The sequence below is a fragment of the Numida meleagris genome, chromosome 6 (genome assembly GCF_002078875.1).
Source record: "Numida meleagris isolate 19003 breed g44 Domestic line chromosome 6, NumMel1.0, whole genome shotgun sequence".
Taxonomy (NCBI): domain Eukaryota; kingdom Metazoa; phylum Chordata; class Aves; order Galliformes; family Numididae; genus Numida; species Numida meleagris.
In genome coordinates this window covers 24,082,240-24,103,115 of record NC_034414.1, presented here as the reverse complement: position 1 = coordinate 24,103,115, position 20,876 = coordinate 24,082,240, and the positions used below count along the sequence as shown (strand labels likewise).

The 20,876-nt window shown below is 47.7% G+C and overlaps 2 protein-coding genes across 4 annotated transcripts in view; both read right to left on the bottom strand.

Moving 5' to 3' along the window:
* CHRM4 (cholinergic receptor muscarinic 4) overlaps positions 1 to 2,519 on the bottom strand; it is an 11,111-nt gene extending 8,592 nt beyond the window's left edge. Inside the window, exon 1 of the mRNA XM_021401359.1 lies at positions 2,441 to 2,519. Coding sequence (XP_021257034.1) covers positions 2,441 to 2,477 — 37 coding nt within the window. The 5' untranslated portion in view covers positions 2,478 to 2,519. The remainder of the gene's footprint in view (positions 1 to 2,440) is intronic.
* AMBRA1 (autophagy and beclin 1 regulator 1) overlaps positions 5,694 to 20,876 on the bottom strand; it is a 123,669-nt gene continuing 108,486 nt past the window's right edge. For all 3 annotated transcript variants that reach the window (XM_021401422.1, XM_021401423.1, XM_021401424.1), the window contains 3 exons: positions 17,604 to 17,696; positions 15,767 to 15,960; positions 5,694 to 7,224 (listed from right to left, as the gene is read on the bottom strand). In XM_021401422.1, the coding sequence (XP_021257097.1) occupies positions 6,734 to 7,224; positions 15,767 to 15,960; positions 17,604 to 17,696 (778 nt within the window). In that variant the 3' untranslated portion in view covers positions 5,694 to 6,733. The remainder of the gene's footprint in view (positions 7,225 to 15,766; positions 15,961 to 17,603; positions 17,697 to 20,876) is intronic.

The window sequence follows — 20,876 nt, the reverse complement described above, 5'->3', positions numbered from 1 at the left end:
AAAAGAAAAAAGAAAAAAAAAAAGGAAGGAAGAAAAAAAAGAGAAAAGAATCAAGTTGAAATGCAGGCATGAGCTGTTCCCAAGCTAAGGAACCGGGTACCCTTTTGGGCCCTTAACCACCCAAGGCCTGTCCACTCAGTGCAATGGGTGGTGCTGCTGGGGCACAGGGCACCCCGAGCAGCCCAGACCCACCACCACGACCACCACCTCACAGCTGGGGAACTGGGGAGCTCCCCTTGTTCCTGCACGCTGTAGGGACCAGGCTGAAGTTTTGGGCACAGCCTGGGGTTCACAACAGAACCGGGGGTGGAGGAGGCTCGAGGCTGCTGCGGGAGAGAGCTCTGTGCTCAGCCGGTCAGGCTAATAACCTTGTATTAAATTATGGGCCCGGGCTTGTGGCTTGTTTGTTTTTATTTTTTTATAAGCTGTCTGTTTAGATTTATCACCGTAATTCCTGATAGTGCCTTGTCGGGGATCATTACGATAATCACAGTGCGGTGTCTGCAGGGAAGGAGAGGGGAGCAGGGGAGCAGGGTGATGGGCAGGAGCTGCCCGCAGCCTTTTGGGGCACAGGACCTGCTGAGGAGGAGGCACAGGGCAGAAGCCCCCGCGAGGGGGTGTTGGCGAGACACTGCCAAAAAGGGGGGGGATAGGGCCCACAGGGTCAGGGACACACAGAGGGAGGAGGGAGTCAGCCTCCCACCTGGAGGTCTCCATCCATCTCCTTCTCCGGCTCCATCTGAACGAAGATTTTGCTGGGAGGAAGAGAAGCCATGAGAGAGAGCGCACAGAGAAACCCAGAGGATGTGGCGAAGCTGGAAATTAGAAGGCTCTGTTTTGGCATCAATCCCTCACCTCCCCTTAATTCCCAGTAATTGCACCATTTATTTAGGTAAGGTTCTTGGAGCAGAGTGCAGCAGAGGAGGAGGAGGAGAAAGGCAGGAGGCTCCCCACCCTGGCATAGCTCCATCCATCCTTTCAGTCAGCTCCCTTACACACTTGGGTGTGCAAATACGCACATGCAGCCTTTCTCCTCCTCCTCTCCTCAGCAGCTCTTGCTGTGCCCATCCCAGCAGTGCTCCAAGACCCTTGCCTACAGCAGGGAATGGTGTTGTGCCCACTGGCAAGACTGTGGACCCCCAGCCCCAGGGGAGACGCAAGCGAGGAAGAGCAAAAGTGGCACCTGGAGGGGCAGCCCAAGCATCCCACACTGCGGTGGGTGGCTGGGGTGGATCCAAGCCCCAGCAAACACCATCTCCAGCCCGTCCTGCTGCCGTCAGTGTCATTAACTGCGTGGGAGGCAGTGCTCCTAGGAAGAAAAACCCATTCAAGCTGATGAACGTAAGATAAGTAACAGTGAAGAGGGGGAAAAAAAGAGCAGGAGAGAGGTGCTGGAGAGACATACCCAGTGAGAGGCAAGAGCCTATGGGTCAGGGCAGCCCCAGGCAGAGGTGCATTGTTTCCGGCAGAGAACAGCCACGGGACACAGGGGCATGGACACCTTGCAGCAAATGCGCCATGGCCCTTTCATGTCACTTTGCCACTGGATTCTGGCTGAAGTGTTCCCCGAGCTGGGTTTGCAGAGGCAGCGAGCAGCTGTGGGTGGTGCTCCTCCCTGCCATGCCATGCCTGCTGCCCTCGCCCTGTCTCAGGGCCACGACCTACATTCCGAGTCCTTGGCACACGCCGTGCACTTGGCTGAATTGAGCCCACCGAGCACTGTGCAGGGCTAATTTCTGATGGGGCTGTCATGATGCATCACGTCAAATACCTCACAGGAGCATAAGCACATTATGCCGACGCAGCCACCTTTGTCAGCCAGAGCTGAAATCTCATCACGAGAACACCACAGGTTCAGCCTTCCTCAGCATCTCTGCAGCAAACCCATCTCCGGGGCCTCTCAGGTCTCCTCGCAGCCCAGCACTGCCCAAGCCCCCAACTCATCTCCCACTGCTTTGTCACACTGCAGCCCAAATGCTGCTGCTCTGGGACTGCACTCAGAGCCCACAGCAAAGCAGCAGGCCCAGCCTCACTTCCTCCCTAAGTAATTGCTCTAATTAGCACTGGGTTTGATGTAGGCCATTAGTTCTCAGGAACTTTTGCAGCAGGCAAACAGACCAGCACGACCACTCGCTGCCTTTGCATTTATATGCCTCAGTGCTGGCCTCGCTGCCAGCTGCTGGTCCATCTCCATCAGTCCACATGAGCCCTTGCTCAGCCCATCCAGGGCTGAAGTGCACAGAAATAACTAACTGCCCATTACAGCTGCCCTGCGGCACGGTGGCAGTGCCAAATCTGGAGGAGCAGCCAGAACCCCCAATGCTCTCAGGGTGCCACTGCTTTGTGGACCTGGGAGTAGAGGGAAGGCAAGGGGCTTGGTGAGGTGATGGAGCACAGCTGCAACCTTCGACACGAGTGTTTCTCCAATTTCAGCACTAACCTGAGAAGGCAGCAGGTCCTGGAGCTCCGATGTCCATCCGTCTCTCCCAGAGGCAGTACGATGCCCTCCTGCTGGCCCCATTGCCCACAGCTCCCCATCCAAGGCAGGAACAGATGAAAGGCTTCTGCTCAGGGTGTGGCAGGGAAACAAATCCCTGCGCTCTCTGGAGGGTGCCCACCACACTGTGGCAGCGGGCGGAGGCCTCTTCTCCAGGGCTGAGGAAGGGGTGCCGCCATGATGGGGCTGGGGATGGCGATGGCCGAGGGCGGCAGCTGGCAGGGGGAGGCTGTCCCACGCCGTGTGCCGAGTCCCGTGCAGGGCTGGCAGCAGCGTCACATTGTGTGCTGCACACCAAGATCCCAATTAGAGGCGGACGCCTCACATGCTGAACACTTTAATTAATTTGCCTTTTCCTGTCGGACAATGGCTTCTCTGACAGACTGGGAGGGAGCAGAGAGGGCTGCTGCTGCCCAGCAAACTGCACTTCTGCCTAGGCCAGAGAAAGGCTGGCATCAGCAGAAACCCACTTGTTTTTAGAAGTAGTCCCACCTGCTGCTGGCCTCCCCAGGCCTGTGGGTGAGAGGAGCCGTGATGAGTGGCTGCGTGCCTTAACACATGGGGAAAGGGACAACACCAGCCACCGCCATCAAAGGAGGGGAAGGCTCCCCGCTGCTGGCCGTGCCCGACTCCCTGCCCTCTCCTCACCGGCTGTTGTGCAGGGCCGCCTGCTATGCCTGGTGCTGGAGGACTCATCGACTGCGGCAGTGCCCACACAGGGAAGTGGTGTGAAGGATTCACACAAAAGCCCCCTTCCAGTGCAGTAGCTCCAACCAATACTTCCAGGGCCCCAGGCTCCTAGCTCCTTCTCTCTCTTTTCCTTGCTAACCTAAATAACATTGATACTTCAGCTGTTCCCCTGTTCTTCTAGCTCATTAGGGTGTTTAGAGAACCCTGGCTCCTACAGAACCTGGCTAACCCATCATTAACCTCCTTCCACACCAAGAACTGGCTCTTATTTTGCCTCCCATTCCCACCCCAGTTTTCATTTCCAGGCGGACTTTACCCCTCACCCTGGAGGTGACTCACTTTCTTTAATAACCTCTTGAGAGGGACTTCGTCAAAACCCTTTTGAAAGCTAAATAAAATTCTCTGCACTGCATTTCTCCTTTCCCCGGGATTTTGTTAGCACATTAAAAGACTCCTGACAAGCTAAGGCTGAGAAAAGCTTTTGGTTTTTAAGATTATTTCCTGCTCCTAAGCAGCAAAGCTCTCATTTTGTCTCCTAAATTGGGCCAGCAAACTCGCGTGGCTCCAGCTTGGTTTCCTCAGGCAGCTCGTGTTGAATTTCCACCTCGCTCCTGGCAGGGTGCTTGCCTCCGTGCTGTGTTATCACGCTGCAGTGAGTAGATAAGCTGCGAGCTTTTGGGAAGGAGCTTCACGACACCGCTGCAGTCCCACGACCTGTGCTGCACAGTGCTCTGTGCCTCAGGCAGCTGCACAGGCTGCGGGGCGGCCACAGGCCCATGCCAGAGTTCAGGTCAGCCCTGCCCTAACCAACCTCCAGCTCTTGGGCTAAGCAGTCCAAGGCAAGGGAAGGGAGCTGCGCTCAGCACATTCTAGGACTGCACTCCAAAAATAAAATATGCTCTTTACACACAAGGTCCAAGAGCACCTGCTAGTTTTGTGGCCAGAGGAAGATGTCTACAAAGCACATCCAAGGCAGCATCTGAGGAGTAAGCCCACCTGATTCATTCCTGCTTACAGCTTGTATGAGCACAGAAGCCAGACCACGGCTGTCACCACACTTCGGCCCAAAGCTACAGAGCAGGTCAGGAGGAACACCAAAGCTGCCTGATCTGATCAGGCCCTCAGCCTTACCTCATCTGCGGGCTTTTCCCACAAGCCTCGAAGAAGCAGCTGCTTTGGAGCTTCAGAGGTGTCCCAAGTCGATGCCAAGTGGAGTGGCTGCAGTTTGCTACTGCTCCCACTGGAGTTCACTGCCGCTCTGCCAGCATCTCAACAGGGGCAGGTCCTGACCGAGTGGCAGCCCTCAGTAGAGCAGCTTTGGGCCCTGCACAGAGCATCCCACCATGGTGCACACCAGGCCTTTGAGAATCTGCCAACACTAGAGCACGGCAGCCCAACCACAAGGGAAATACTTCCACAGGTAGTTTGGCTCTGGTTACGGAAAAGGACATCTGTAAATGCTCTGCAACACATCTACCGAGAATGGGCCTGAAGACTCTTCCAGGAACCACACAAGGAGAGGGAACAGGAGATGCCAGGCTGAGCTGAAGCAGAAACAGTTTTTTCCAGGCTCTGTTTTTGTTTTCAAGCAGAGCAGTAAACAGCTCTGCCCAGACCTGTGCCGCCCTGTCTGCATGAGTCCTCAGCTGAGACACAGCTCCTCCAGCTCCCAGTGTCGGCACATCCTCAGGCCACCCTACGCTGATGCTACAGGGATGCATGAAGCCTTCCTCACCACACAAGGGAATCCCGTTTTTCAGGCTGCTCTCCTGTCAGATCAGGGATGTGGTTGGCTCAGGGCAGGTTTTAGAGTCTCATTAACACTCTGCAACGAGGCCTGGAAGCAGCTGATTTGATTTAAGGTTCATTTCCAGGCTGTGATTTAAGAGAAGATTTGCTTAATGTTCTCTAACAGACTCTTCTGACTGGGAGCCTGAGTGCTGCCTAATGACAGCCTTATTTATTGTAACGTCTTTGCAGTGCAGAGTCTAGAGGAGCAGAGCAGGAGCGCAGCAGCTGCTGGCAGGTGCTTGGATGGCAGAGGAAGCATCCCTCAGTGCAGACAGCGGTAACAGACGCTGGGGCGTGCATTCCTTTATCCAGGACAGCCAGACACTGCATCTCCTTTCTGCTTTAAGAGGTCAGCAAGACAGATCTCTCTCTGCTTGCCTAAGACGGACAGTGCCGTTTACATACAGTTTTGAGCAGGACAGGAGAAATGCTCCCCTTTCTCCCTGTTGCAGTACCTGAATGATAGGAAATGCAGAAGTGCCTGCTCATCCCCCGACTGGTTGAAAGGAAACTTGCAATCAAGATTTTCTATTCCTCCTCTCTGTTGCCCAGTCAAAGGCCTTAAACTCCAACGCCAAGCCTGCCATCCTTCTGGGAACGTAATGACCATTGTCTGACATTTGTAAGGTACCTTGAGTTTCTGAGCTGGATTTACCTATCTCCCAAAGCCAATCCCACAGACATCCACCACACAAATGAAGACAGTAGGTCAAGCAAGGGTTTGTCATATTTTAATGACATTAATCTTTGGTGTTTCCCTCGTTAGCACTCACACTCTCCCTGTCCTTCCTCTGCAAACCTGCTAGGGATGGAGAGTTACAAACGAAAAGGAAAATCACATTTGAGACTAAAAACAGAATATCAGAGCCTTGATTTCTCCACTAGAAACTACATGTACAAGGTCAAGATTTCACATGCAACACCTTACATCACAGACCCATACCTCACACCCTGGCCTGGAGCTGAAAGACATTTCCTGCCCCCTGCCAAGGAGGTGCAGCTCAGTCCTGGCACCATGAAACCACTGGGATGGCTCATTCATGTTAATGTTGGCACAGCTTAGAATATCCTTGTGTGAACTGCATCCTGACGGGGTAGCAGTAGCCCCTGTCCCTCTACTCATCTTTATAGCAGCTCTGCTTAGGTTCCTGAAAAGTACTAACCTAATTCTAAAAAGGAAAGATCCCCACTTGTGAGCAGTTCCTGAGCCATGCAGGTTTTGATGAATCCCAGCTCTTCCCAGAAAAGACCACAGCAGAGGACCGTGTCTTGGAAGACTCCTCCGCTCCAGCAACAGTGCTGGAGCATCACGCTCAGGTTTGCGCAGGAGGACTGCCAGTCTCCAGAAGAATGCTGCAGGCACGTTTCCCTTCACTCTGCTGATCAGCCCTTAGGCATAAAAGGGCAGGAAAGAGGAAAGGGAAGAAGCATTACAGAGAATGACACTGACCAAACTGCAGGGATTGAGCTCAGCACATCCCACATGACTTCACAATCTGCATGGGGTACAGCCAGTATTGTTTATATTCCTGTTATTATTCAGCAGTGGGAATGTTGGAAGTTAAGATAGTATCCTTTCTTGCCCATGGCTTCCTTGCAATTCTTATCCGTTGCCACTCACCCAGGACATAGAGCCCTCTGAACTACCAACATCCTGTCGGAGCCACAAGTCCCTACTCTTCCAGCTTCTGGCCAGCTGTGAGGTACAGGTCTCTGCTGAGCAGTACAAGGGTAGCACCAACACACAACTCATCTCTACCTGTTCCGTGACTCCCCACTGGTGCTGTCATTACTATAGAAGTTGGTACTGTCAGGAAGATGGTTATTATTAGTTAGGTCACTGTATTCAATTGGTCCCTCAGCGTCCATGGAGGACTGGGCCTGCTCCAGCAGGTCCAGATCACCAATGCCTCGTCCTTCACTCCCACCAGAGGATGTCCGCGGGCTCAGGCCATGCTCTGACAGCTGCATAGACTCTGAAAGGATCCGTCCTTCCATCTCAGCTGCCAGCTGCTGTGAGGTGGACTGCTGTGCTGATGTGCCCTCAGCTCCACTGGACTCCGCACCAGTCTGAGAGCTACGGTGGATCCGGTGACTCACGATGATGTTGTTGCCAAAGCCACCCATGGATGCCATGGTGGTGCTCTGCTCCCGCTGGACCACGGCAGTCATGCCTCCTTCTGCCATCAGCCTTTGTATCCTGCTCAGGGCATCCTCCCCACTGGCCCCATATTCTGGACCTTCACCTGCAAGAGAGAGCAAAAGTAACTTTGGTGCACCAAGAAAACTACAACATCAAGAAAAAGCATGCTCTGAGTTGCTGAATAACAGGGCACGTGTGCTGGGACAGAAGACAGGCTTTGCTCCAGAGGGAGCCCAATATTTTATTTCTGTAACTTTCATCGAAATGCCAAATAAATGCAGTGCACTCTGTCAAGAAGTCGAGTGTCTAGGCTCCTGCTCCCCTCAACCAATATCTTTCGAGGAACATCTCTTAAGGTCTTTGTCTACTCTCCCTCAGACTTCTCTTCATAATTTGGCTGTACTAAGCTCTGAGGGAACCACTGTCAGATGCCTTGGCTGCTGCTGATCACCTCTGAAGAAGAAAATCTCTCAGAAAAATAGTCCATGTAGGAGATTAAACCCCACAGCAGGAATATCCAAGCCCAGTTTTGTTTTTCACCAATCTCCTTTTGCTACCAACCTTAACCAGACCGTCTAGGGAAAACAATCTGTAATCATAAACTGCCAGAATCATTCCACAGTGGGATCCTGACGATTCTTATTAAAGAGATAAATCTCACTCCCAGCTCCACGAAGCTATCACAGTGCTGATTAGAGGAGGAGAAAACCATGAGCTCTCCTGGCACCAAAGAAATCAACACAAATGTCAACAAGGCTAAGATGTAGGCTGGAGTTAAAACACAACAAAAAACAAAATGCCACACTGACTAGGAAGACAAAGCACCTGGGACTGTGGGGTAGAGATCGTGTCTCCAAGATGGGAGCTGGGATATTCAGCACAGACTACTCCATGCTGCTGTAGATGTTATTTTTTTTGTGGAAAAAACAAGATGGTTAAAGCTGTTAGCATTTATGCAGTCAGTCACTGACAGTTTATTCCCTTTCTTCTTCGTCTCAGTGGTATTTGCATCAAATACCATTGACTTCCTCCACCACAGAGTATGCCTAATTTCCTCAAGCAAGCCTGCTGACATACTGCCCTGCTGTAGAAACACTGTAGATATTAAGGGCAAGCCTAATTCTCACAAGCAGAATAAGTCCTTTTCTGCTAGGAATGTAGTAAGCCTGCTATATCAACCATACATACAGCAATTACATAGCTCCTTGATTAGAGCATTAGCGAGACCACGGAGACACCAGTAATCACATGAGACTTTGGAGCAGAGCCCAGAGGATTGTGCAAGAACACCCACTGCGCAGAGCACAGCCAATAACTGCAGCAGAGAAATCCTGTTCAGGATGTGCTTGATGCATGGAGCTAGGAACCAGACTGACCAGCACAAGCAAGACTGAGAACAGAAGCGGGTATCCAAGGACTGGGAACTTCATTGTGAAAAACATGAATGCCAGGTGATATTGGAATATCAATCTTGAGCAGGAGTAAGTGGAAGGTTTGAGAAGCATGGTTCTGAATTCAGTTGCTGCTTCCTTCTGGGGACATAGTCATAAGCACTTCATTACCAACCATCTGGTCAGGCTAGACAGGAAGCTTGAGAAAGCCAAGATGTGCAACCTGGTTGAGAGGCGTGCCAGCCCACCCTACCTACATAAGCCCTGGAACAGCAGGTACTGTGCTCCTGACAGATCGCTTGCTATACGCTGGCCCATACAGGAGCACTGGAACTGCGAATCAGCCAGGATCCCCAGCCGATACACCTTAACATTAAAAACATATGCTTCACAAGAGGATCCATGCATGCAGCGCACTCTGCAGCATCTCCTGCTATTCCCATCCCCTTAATTACTACGTGTTATGGCTGAATTGACAGTAAAGGCTCATGCCTGCTCAGAGAATAGGCCAGGGCTGATGCCACAGTAGGAATCAGAAAGTCAGAAGTCTTTAGATTACAAGGACTGAGATACAGCTGTGCTGGAAATGCCATAAAGACAGACCATCAAAGGCCCCAAGTCAGCTTTGCCATTCAAGTGGCCAAGAAGCACCTCTAGTCTGGGACTTAGGGAGTTGACCTCCCCCTCCCACCCTCATCAGGTTTCAATTTTGGCTGACTGGATCAGAGCAAAGCTTCCCGAGCAGTGTGCCTTGTGCTGAGCACAGATTCACATAACAGCCTATTTCTACTGTCTGGTGACTCCCACACATGTTCTTCACCACGCTGCCAAAGCAGACCACACTAGTTCTCCGTGCAAGTGAAATAAGATAACTTCCATTTAGTGGACATTCAGGCTGCCTACCTGGGCACTTACCCAAAACAACAAGTGCCCTAAACCCAAACCTGAGGTCACAGGAAATTCCAGCTTGCTGCAGTGGTCAGTCTCCATTACTTATCCAACAGTTGAATAAAAACAGGACTGAGAGAAATCCAGTCCTGGTGACACCTTTTTCAGACTGCAAGGGTTTTAAGCATAACCTGAGCTCCTGCAGGAGCAACAAGCCACATGACTGCATATCTCATTCTCCATCTAGAGAAGGCAATTCCTCTTATTTTATGCTCAAAACTACATTCTGATCTCCCAAGTCCTGTAAAATCCTTTATCCTAAGCATAAAGGAAAAATCTCACAGAGTACTGAAGACAAAATCCAGAAAACTGAGCTAACAAGTTCCTGTAACAGACAGTGTGTGGAGCAAGTAGGTGTAAGACCTGGCAATTTATTCTCCGCCTCGGCTGTCCCTGGGTCAGAATCCATCACAAGGCAAGAAGTAATCCCAAAAGTTTCCATCCACTTCTGGATAAAGAAACACAGATTCTGTGCCTGACAGTACAGAGAAGCAACACTGTTTCCTTCCAGTAATATGCTATTCCTACAAACCTTTTCTACTCTACCCGAAGTGACCTTTCCAGAGTTCTAAACCCCCATCAATCCCACAAATACACACCAAAAATTACTCCTGAGAGTATCTCAGGGACCACAGGGTTTCTGTCACTTTGGGTGACTGGCTTGACTGGCTCCAACAATTAACAAAATAAGGACATTCCCAAGCTAATGCATCTGTCTGTTGAAGCCCTCTACCACACTACTCCAGTAGGATGAGTTTGTTGCAGAAAGTACAAAGGCCAAATACTTGACAATCTGTCAATGTAGTTGGGCATAAGGAGCATTTCTGCTCTTAAATGAAGTGGATGCTGACATAAATACAGGAAGTACAACTTATTTACCTGCGGACATGGAGAACTGATAGAGCAAAGCCCACAGAGGCGATCGGGCTCATCTGTTGCTGTGCGACACCCCGATATCACTCTTCAATTTTTCCTATTTTCAGCTTTTCTCTTTCTAAAATCAAGCAGTAGTTAGCTATGCCTGCAAACAAAGCTACAAAATTAGCACTAAGTGTTAGTACTGCAGAGATATCTAAGTCTTCAGAGTACATAGAACAATAGCTCTGAGGTGTGAGCTGACCCACTAATTCAGATGCTCAAAGATAAAAATATCAGCATTTTAAAATTAATTCATTTCTTGCAGAAGGAGAGGAAAGGGAGGGTCACAGCTCTGCCTAACAAGCTATGAATAATGACATCTCCCTTAGTGCCAGAAGAAATACTACCAGTTACTTTCCTCCCCAGCCTGCTCAGAAGCATGCTCACACTCCTCGTCTGAGGTGGCTAATTCAAACAGAAAAGGCACAGCTGCTTTGACTCATAATTTCTTAACAATATCTTACCTTGGTGATTGGAAGAGTGAAACTTATTTTTCTAATTAGAGTTTAAAAATTGCTCTATAATTTAATCCCAGGAGAGTCAGGTACTTGAAGTACTTAGCGCTGTAAAGGCTTGCACAGTACCTGAAGACTATTTTTTTCAGGGAGTATTTTTTAGAGGGCTTTAAAGAGAAAGTGAACTTTGTGGTTCTGTCGGGCACATGACACACACTGTACAGATCTGCAGTTCTACAGGACACATTACATTTTACAGACGGGCAGACAGATGAAAGGTTAAAGGACCTGCCCACGTTTCAGCCTGGAGAATGAGAGGCAGATCTTGAAATAGATCCCTGGTGTCCCGGTTCCCACACTAATCACAAAAAGTCACATCGCATATGACAACAGCGTTGCAGGAATGTGTTCAGCTAATGCAAAACAGCATGTTTCTTCACAGCACACGTGAGGCTCAGCTGCTATCAGGGTACTCCTGCCCATGCAGTCCCTCAGCACATGTTTCTAATGTCTCAGATTAAATGTATTACGTTGCACACTGATTCTACTCGTAAGTGCTGCTTAGACATCCTCGGGATGCTTTGTTTATACCAGAAAAGTTTCATCTGCGTGTGACACCTATTCACTACTACCGGTTTGAACAGGATGAAGCCCACAATCCTTTTTCCCCTTAAAACTCCTGCTGCAGCCTCTGAAAGCAGTTGGACAGGACGGAAAGGTGTACTGGCCAGTGAGTTTAACCTATTCAAACAGGTTTTTAAAAAAATCCTTTGTATCGCATGAAAGCAGTCAACACATTCCTCCTTCAGAGACAGGCAAATTAGCAATCCACTGACAGCAAGCCTTCTGATAGCTGCAATTTCGGCTCATAACTGGAGCCTACTAGTACAGTGAGCACTTAGCCAGCTGAATTTGAAGCCCTAAGGACAACAGAGATGAAAAGAATTGAGATGACAACTGCCACTCAGGTCTTTCTACTAGTTTTTGGAAATACCGCTTTCCTTTTAAAAAAAAAAATTGGATTAACATGAAGATGTATCCATATACTGTCAAGAGCCAGAGACAGCATGGGCACACAACCAGACAGGTTTCCTGCAGTACCTCTTCCACGGCTGCAGCTGCTGGCAGCCACCGCTGCTCACACCACTCTCCACACATTCAGCGGGCTGAACAAGTGTCAGCCACAGCTTGACACAATCTGGACTGGGAATTACATTTTTCTAAAGGTTAAACAGAGGTCATTAACATTCATAAAGAATCTTGCTGATTTTTGAGTGAGATTTCATTTGCCAGCTGAATACAGATCCTTTCCTCATTGTGCCCATTTGCAAGGGCAAGTGTTCATATCGTGCCCAAAAGATTGTTTTAATTAAGAGTGCCTCCAAGTTACGACTCTATCACAATTTCCACTATGTCTGTCAGCTTAAAAGAAAGTAGGAAACAGCTGAAACACTGTTTTAGGCATTTCTCAATACCTCTCCTAGTTTTTCTCCTAAATGTATCTTATCTTGGTTCATGTGTGGCTGGTGAGCAGAGCTCACAAGGCAGCTATCAACTGCGGTAAAAACAAAACCATACAGACATTAGAGGGATTCGCTTCTAATAAAGTCATCATATACTCATTCCTCCAAAGGAGGTAGAAAGATAATCAGAACAGCAAAGTCCCCGCAGAGCTTTGCATGAGAAAAGGAAACTATTTATACCACCACAGAGCTTAATTAGATTTCTGATGCAATTCTGCATACTTTTTTTTTTTTTTTTTTTGTACAGTAAGCACATATCTGCAAGAAATGCCCTGATCCAGAATTCCCTACAATGGCAGAGCTCACACGAAACAGGACAGAAACTCACTCCTGGGGGTAGCACTAGTCTTTTCATTTTTAATTTTTTGGGGAAATGTTCAGAGATTTTTGTTTTGTTTTTTTTCTTTCCTTGTGATGAGGTGATAGCTAAAACATTCCTTTACATTACTCAGAATCACATCTGATTTATCCATTTTGCTGTTGATAATACTACTAAGCCCTTACACAGTGATTTACATCTTCAAAGCCTCATACAAAACACTAATTAATCTTCACAGCCCCTCGTGTGCTGTACGGGAAGATTTATTCCCATTTGGTAGATGATTAATATTTTGCCCTAGGGTACACACCAAGTAAATGGTAGAACACTTTTTTTCCCCCCCCTTCTTTGAATGTCCCTGACACCTAGATCCTGATAACAGGAAACCTTGTTTGCATTTCAACAGACAAATAGTTATGGTAGATACAGTGGGCAAATTAGCCATCAGAAAAGCAGCACAGCACCCAGTCTAATCTGCTTGAATGCACTGGGTGAATATCACAAGAGTTTATGATGCTAGAATAACAGTAACATTAATGCCACAGCAAGCTCAGTGGGCTCAAGCTGCACTTGTATTTTGCAGTTTGCAGAAGAACTGATCAACTACATGGCACAAACACTGGAATCATCACCAGTGCACATGTCCATAATGGGAATAATTTCTTTGTTCTGAGAATCTGCATACTAGACAGGAGAGTGGACAGCCCATTTTGCAGGTGAAGCAACTTGTGGAGGGCACACAGTTTCAGTTAGAGATCACACCAGATGTGGAAACTGTCACTCTTCTTTCAAGCAAGAGACAGACAACAAGAAATCTCTGCCCTTGGCTTGCTATCTTACACTCCTTTTGTTCCGCATGCTCCATGTTTCGCTCCATTACAGAGAAACTCTGCCCATGGCACTAGTAAGGGACAACTCTTCCCCACCTCGCTAACTGTCTAGTTACAAGCCATGCTCTAGATCTGAAAATGGAAAGGTTAAAGAAAATGAAGAAGGGAAACCTTTAAATGATTGCAGAACAGCAGCAGTGGGAGGAAATCTTGAAGAAGTTCTCTGTTATAACAGCGCAGAGAGAGACCTCTATATGTGCAACGTCAGCCATCACTGCCCTAACACAAGAAGGTTCCAGAGCTGCTGCACGCTGTGCCCTGTCTGCATACCACATTCAGTGGAAGGAACAGTTCCCACAAGCTCAACATTTGTCCAGATATCCTATGTTCCAGTTGAATTCACATGCCCTCAACTGCATTAACGTTCTAGAGAGGTTCTAGAGAGGTAAGCAGAGATATCTCCTGTCTGAGATAAGCAGACAGGAAACGCCTCAGATCAGGAATTTGCAACTTAACATTAAACAGAAGAGCCAATACCAATACCAGAAGAGAAACAAAATCTTATCACGCATACTGGATGCTGCAGAGTGGGAACTGTGGAAGAGCTGCATCCCAAAAAGCATCTTCCACAATGTCAGACCACAAGCACACAAACATGCATGTCATGGGGCTGCTTTCCACAGCCAGATGGGTTATCATGAACTTTCAAAATTACCCCTTTGATTTTCTCTGCCTTTCCCATATATACACAGTCCACCATCAAGCTTTCACAGTTGGACCCAAGCACTGTGGCACAGTATAGAGACAGGAAGCCTGGACAAAATTACTATGCTTTCAAATTATCAGTGATTTGTTATCATAAAGGAATTGCACATCAGCTGCTCAAAGCTCTTTACGCGTTGATAATTTTTCCCAGACTGGGAAACATTAGAGATATTTTCCAGCAGCTGAGCTGGACATTCATCACAGCCTTCATCAATCAGACTAAGCAGAATACTCATACCTGCCTCTATGAGAATTAATTTACAGTATTTTATTTTGTATTCCAAGGCTAAGCTTGTGAAGCTTGCATGGGTTTTAGGTGCAGAGGTTGAAGGACCAACTGCTAAGGATGATCCTTAGCAGTGTGCAGCACTACTGAAGGTTACAGTTCACAGTATTTGTGAGGAGTGATGCCAGTACAACTGGCTTTTCTCGAGATCATTGTGTCTTTGTAAAGCTGATTTTGCCCTGTGAAAGCGTATGAAAAAGACTTCTCTGTTCATATCAGAGATCATATCATAGAATGGCCTGGGTTGAAAAGGACCTCAAAGATCATCTAGTTTCAACCCCCCTGCTGAGTGCAGGGTTGCCAACCACTAGACCAGGCTGTCAGAGCCACGTCCAGTCTGGCCTTGAACACCTCCAGGGACAGGGCAACCACAACCTCCTTGGGCAGCCTGTTCCAGTGCGTCACCACCCTCTGTGTGAAAAACTTCCTCCTAATATCTAACGTAAATCTCCCCTGTCTCAGTTTAAAACCATTCCCCCTTGTCCTATTGCTATCCACCCTTGTAAACAATCGTTCCCCCTCCTGTTTATATGCTCCCTTCAAGTATTGGAAGGCCACAATGAGGTCTCCCCGGAGCTTTCTCTTCTCCAAGCTAAATGAGCCCAGTTCCCTCAACATTTCTTCATAGGAGAGGTGCTCCATCCCTCTGATTATCTTGGTGGCCCTCCTCTGAACTCTTTCCAAGAGCTCTGTGTCTTTCTTGTGCTGGGGGCCCCAGGCCTGGACACAGTACTCCAGATAGGGCCTCACAAGAGCCGAGTAGAGGGGGACCACCACCTCCCTCTCCCTGCTGGCCACTCCTCTTTTAATGCAGCCCAGGATACAGTTGGCCTTCCGGGCTGCCAGTGCACACTGCTGGCTCACGTCCAGCTTCTTGTCCACCGGGACCCCCAAATCCTTCTCTGCAGGGCTGCTCTCAAGGAGTTTTTCCCCAGTTTGCATAAATACCTGGGATTGCCCCAGCCCAAGTGCAGCACCCTGCATTTGGCCTTGTTAAACCTCATTAGGTTCACATGGGCCCACTTCTCCAGCCTGGACAGAGACACATCTGGCATGATCATCTTGGTCTGGCTACAAGTAAATTAGGCTGGAGAAATCTTTGCTGGAGAGATATAAAAATGTAAAAATGTAACACAGAATATGGAATCTATAAAGAAACTCCTCACCCATGAGGTAAGCTTATCAAATAAATAATTGCTAAAGCTCCTACCTTCCCCAGTCCCTGCAGAGGTGGATTCCTGCTCCTGTACCTCCCTCTCTGTCTGAGTCTCGGCATTCTGCAGCTGAGGTGCCAAGGTCTGGGTACCCTGTGAAGTCACAGACGTGGGGGGGTTTCGGGGTTGCAGGCCTATGGCATTCATCAGGCCCATGTCCCTGTCTGTCCGCCATGTGGCTCTGCTGGTTCTGAAAAGAGAGAAAAACAAGTAAGACCAGAAGCATTGGAAGCAATATGTCCCAGCAAGATGGAAGCATCCACCTGAGCCTCTTCCTGTCTCCACTCCAACAAGGCAGCTTCCAGCCACTGTGCAGGCTGGGGCTGGAGTGAATGGTCACCTGCACTTACACACAGACACATCTCTCCAGCCTCAGCTGGCTGGTCTCTTGAGATTTAGGTTAAGAGAGTCTTTCAGTCTACTCATCCTTCCACTGAAGCAGTGTGTATGACAGGCTTAAATATGTATCCCTGCAGTACCACAGCCTGCAGAACCACTCGCTCTCAGGGTCACTGAGTTCAGTTGGCAACACAAATGCAGCGCAGGGCCATAAACACACATACCACCTCTCTCTGCAGCAGGACATTTTCAGCTCCTGAGGGTACAATGTGTATCCTTTCCCTCATCTGGACCTCCTAGTTTGTCAGCATCACACATGAATGCACTCTGGCAAGCATTTCTGCTTGTTCCAGTCAGACAAGAAAAATTCTCTGTTCTCCAAAGCAAATAACAGGAACCGCCTCAAGGCTCATTAGCTTCTCGGAGACGAACAGTTGAAGTGTATTCAGCTACAAAAGCTGAATATCGGCAATGCTTGGATGCTGTTTCCAAAACTGACCTCTGGCTGTAAGCGCTGGGAATGGTAAAGAGTTTCTAGGAAAGACTGCCTCATTCACAGTCTACATTCTTTCATAAGTTTTTGAAACCTGTCTTGCTTTTCTTACCCTCTTCTCAGGAGCTTGTTCATTCTAAAGCAATGTTTCTGCCTCTGATACTTGAATCCCCTAAGGAGGGGATGGAGTTGTCACCCTTCAGGCTGCTCCTTATAACCCATCACACAAGACGGATATACGCTGTCAAAAAAGATGGAAGTAGTGGCAATATCCACTCATGGCAGACAGAGAATCTCGACTGTTTATTGTTTGTCTTCAGTCAGACCAAGGCTGTAGGACAGCACAGACACCAGCTCATAGCCTCCTTGGGATCCTGGAGCTCATAGTTCAGAAACAAGACTGCAGCACCCTTGACAAAAACAATGGGTTCAAGGAGAAGCACTCTTCACTGGGGAAACAAGCACAGTACTGCACAATCATCCTTGTGTTTAGGATAACTAATGTGTGCATCATTGGGTAGACTGGATGAGCAGCCAACAGGGTTCTAAAGGGATTCAGCTTTATTTTTAGAGTTTAGTCCTGAGAAACAATTGTCCTGTGACTAGAAACCAAAAGGATGAAAATCACTCACAGGGGCCAATCAACGGATTTGCACTCATCTCTATGAACACCACATTGTTCAGTTATCCTCCAAAGGCACCATTAACTTAGCATAGCATCTTTGATGCTTGAAGCTCCACATGTTCCTCCTACAGCTTGCTTAAGTATAGTACCAAGGTGATGAATGACATATGCACTTCACTATCTCTGGCAGCATTTTTGGGCGTCTCACTCTCTGGAAGCATCTCAAGTGGCCTAACAAGGTAGTGTGAAAGGAGACAAAAACTGTGCCTTTAAACTGCTGGTGCGAAGAGAACAAACGGGAAAAAGTGGTGCTGTCAGATTTAATGAAGCCAGCAGAAAGGGTCAGCTTGCTCTAAACCAAACCCAGGAGACTCACCCAGGCCGCTCAGTGCTCCTGCTGCTGGAATGCACAGTGAAGACATTCTCATTCTGCTGGTCCCAGTGGTATTCAACTCCAGAGTTTAAGGCCCTTGAAATAACAAAGAAAAAATTATTAGTATGTCAGGACACTGTTGCAGCCAGCATGCATTACATCACCACAACACGGAGGATAGTGTTGATTCCTGTCCCACAGAGACTGCAGGTCTAGCTCCAGTTCATGTTTTCATTACAGGGGTTCATCATCACTTGCAAACACTGAGTACTGTATTATCCAGATAGCTCTGGAATATCCCATTCATTTCAATTCAATATTAGCACTGAAGCGCAGCAATAGGAGCAGAGAGATTTTCAGGAAATGAAGACATACAACCGTGTATAAAATCAGGTTACCGTATCTCCAAGTGACTAAACAAAGAATTGGAATGGGAAGACCAGTGCTCTCTGTGGTGTCTGCCAGCGTTTCCTGCTCTAGGTAATGCTAAGTAAAACATTGCTCTGTATTCAATGTTTAGTTTCTTTGTTGATTCTCATTCTTTCTACCTATAAATAAATCTCTACACAGCTTTCCCACTGACAGTCACTGCAGAGCAAGGGCAGATGCAGAGGAAATTTTGGTAAGTTTCCACAAAATAGTTTGTGCTGGATCAACTATATCTGTGCCGGAAAAGTCCAAAACTCAAATTTTACACCTAATGTTACTAAGTTTAGCAAAACAACAATGCTCCAACAAAGTTTCACAGTGCATTCTCTAAGAAGATAAGTAAATCCAGGACCAGCTCATCACCTCACAGGAATAGGCAAGGTCAACAATGTATTGTTATTCACCACTGCTCTGTTAAAGATACTAACCTGTTGTAGCCACAATGCACTAAGTATACTTCCTACAATTTCTGAGGCCCAGCAGCAATTCAACAGGAAGAGGATAATAGTGAATCCAGCTTACTCCATGACACATAGAAATAACAGAGCCTTTCTAGTCACTTAACAGCATTCACCTTCTCTTACAGGATCAAAGCAGGTGACTACGGGATTTGACCTAGTCAGTCTAGAAGCCCTGCCCTCATAAAGTGGTAGGGCACTGCAAGACTGTAGTTATCTGAAGCATGGGATAACAGAAGGGATATTATTATAAACCTAGGGATCACCTATCATACTCTCTAAGCCCGTTCCATTCACAGGATTTATGCTGTGGGAAAAGGACCTTGCTCTGGAGAAAAAGAAGAGAAAGAAGCCCTGCAAAGACAGAAGGGATTTGCATCTGCAGAATGGACCCACATCACTCCTCAGGTAGTCCAAGGGCACAAATTAAGGATTCACTCAGTCTGAAAGAAGGATCCAGGACAAGTTGTTGGTAGCTGAGTATGATTCAGGCACAAACACAAATACAGTGTTTATGTGTATATATGAAAACACATAACCTCATAATGAGATGCCTCAGCAGAACTGCAGTAAGACTCCAGTTTAGATGAGGCAAGGATGCTGCAGGTCAGGTGTGCTGCAGCAGCTGCGCTGCACCTAATGGAAGCCTGGGGCATGGCTGCTGGGTGACAGCATCTCAGGTCAGGACCGAGGGCAGAAGAAGCTGGAGAAAATGAGGTCAATAGAACCACGCACAGAGTCTACAGAAGCAATCATTACAGGCTTTTGCCAAACTAGCCCTGCACTGCATTACATCCCATGAAAGCAGCTGACACGGAGATGCTGATGTACAGACTTCAGAGTTTACTGATAGATGGCAACCTACTACTGCACACCTGCCAGTCCCTCTCTGCTTGTTCCACCCTTTGTACACTGAAACCTGTCACACTCTGCTGCCTACAAAGCAACACACTCCCTGGGTAAGGGAGACTTTCTAACTTGGTAGTAAAATTTTCCAGAAAAAAAAGGCTTCCTTGGTATTTGCAGCTGCTGTACAACAGAGACAAACTGATCTATGCTCTTCTAACTCTCCCTTCACACTTTCATGCTTTTCAAAGAACAGACATGGTCCCCACAGCCACCTATATGACTGGTACTTCTCATCTAGGTTCTGTGTGAGCTACTTGTTTTTGTCAGTTTCTACCTTCTAGAAACTAGAAGACTGCAAAATCCTTCCCAGAGCAAACCATGAGCCAGCAATCCTGTGTTTCTCTCCTTCCCCCAAACACCCAAGTGCTTGTACTACACAGAAAGCTCAGCACACATACACATTTGAGTGATTCATCTTACTTCTACGGAAGCATCATGGTACCAGCATCATGCTGACACACAATGCAGGAATAAATGCTCCTGTCCATTCTCCCACCCATTCTGCAGAGGCTCACTGCCGTACAGTCAGGTTCTCAGATAAGAAATTCCAGTTCAACTCCATGCTGCCAATTCACACCTTTCTCTGGACAGTGAAATCAATAGCCATTCTGCTGAATACATGACTTTGCACACTACTTTTAAATGCTGCCATTTATCAACTATGTTTCACTGCCAGGAACCTATTAGCCACTCATTTACTGCCAGAGAACTGAGGACTTTCCTTTCGCAGGAGGAAGGCCTGTGGCAGCTAGTGCTGCTACTCCCTTTGCTGACTATGACATTTAAGCCAAAGTCATGAGATTTGATCATGATGGGAGTTCAGCATCCTCACCACCACTTTAACCTGGCTTTTTTGTCAGGACTGAGCATGCCTACCAGTAAGGCCAGAAAACTGGCTCAGAACAGGCAGCGGGCACTCCCCCTGCATCAGTAAGCATCCTCACTGCTGCCCTTCAGCACTTTTCTCCCATCAGGGCCAACCAAACAACTTACTCTTTTCCCAGCTCCACCCCTTGTAACAGACTTCCAGGGATAAAGCCCTTGGCATGATCTTTGCTCTCTTTTGCAAGCATGTACACCTCTCTGATGTAGAATCCACAGCTATAAGGCAAGTATCCAGCTTGTTCCTGGTTAGGTCTTACAGCCTTAGGATGATTGTTGGAAACTACGCAAAGGATTCTTCAGACTGCATCAAGACACAGTGGACAAAGCAAATGCCTGAACCTACTAGAGGGAGTCAGTTGGGCAGTATCATTTATACAGATCACCACCTCTCAATTAGCAAATATTTTATCAAGGAAATGCCACTATTTTATGGGTTAAGTGACAGTTTTATGACTTTGTCTACATTAGAAAATTGATCAGATATTCACACCTTATACTAACTTAAGCACGTAAGACGTGACAACCACAATTACTTTGGTTTAAAACAAATTTTCAATTAAGCTTAAAGATTTCCACTGGTTTAACCACACCTACT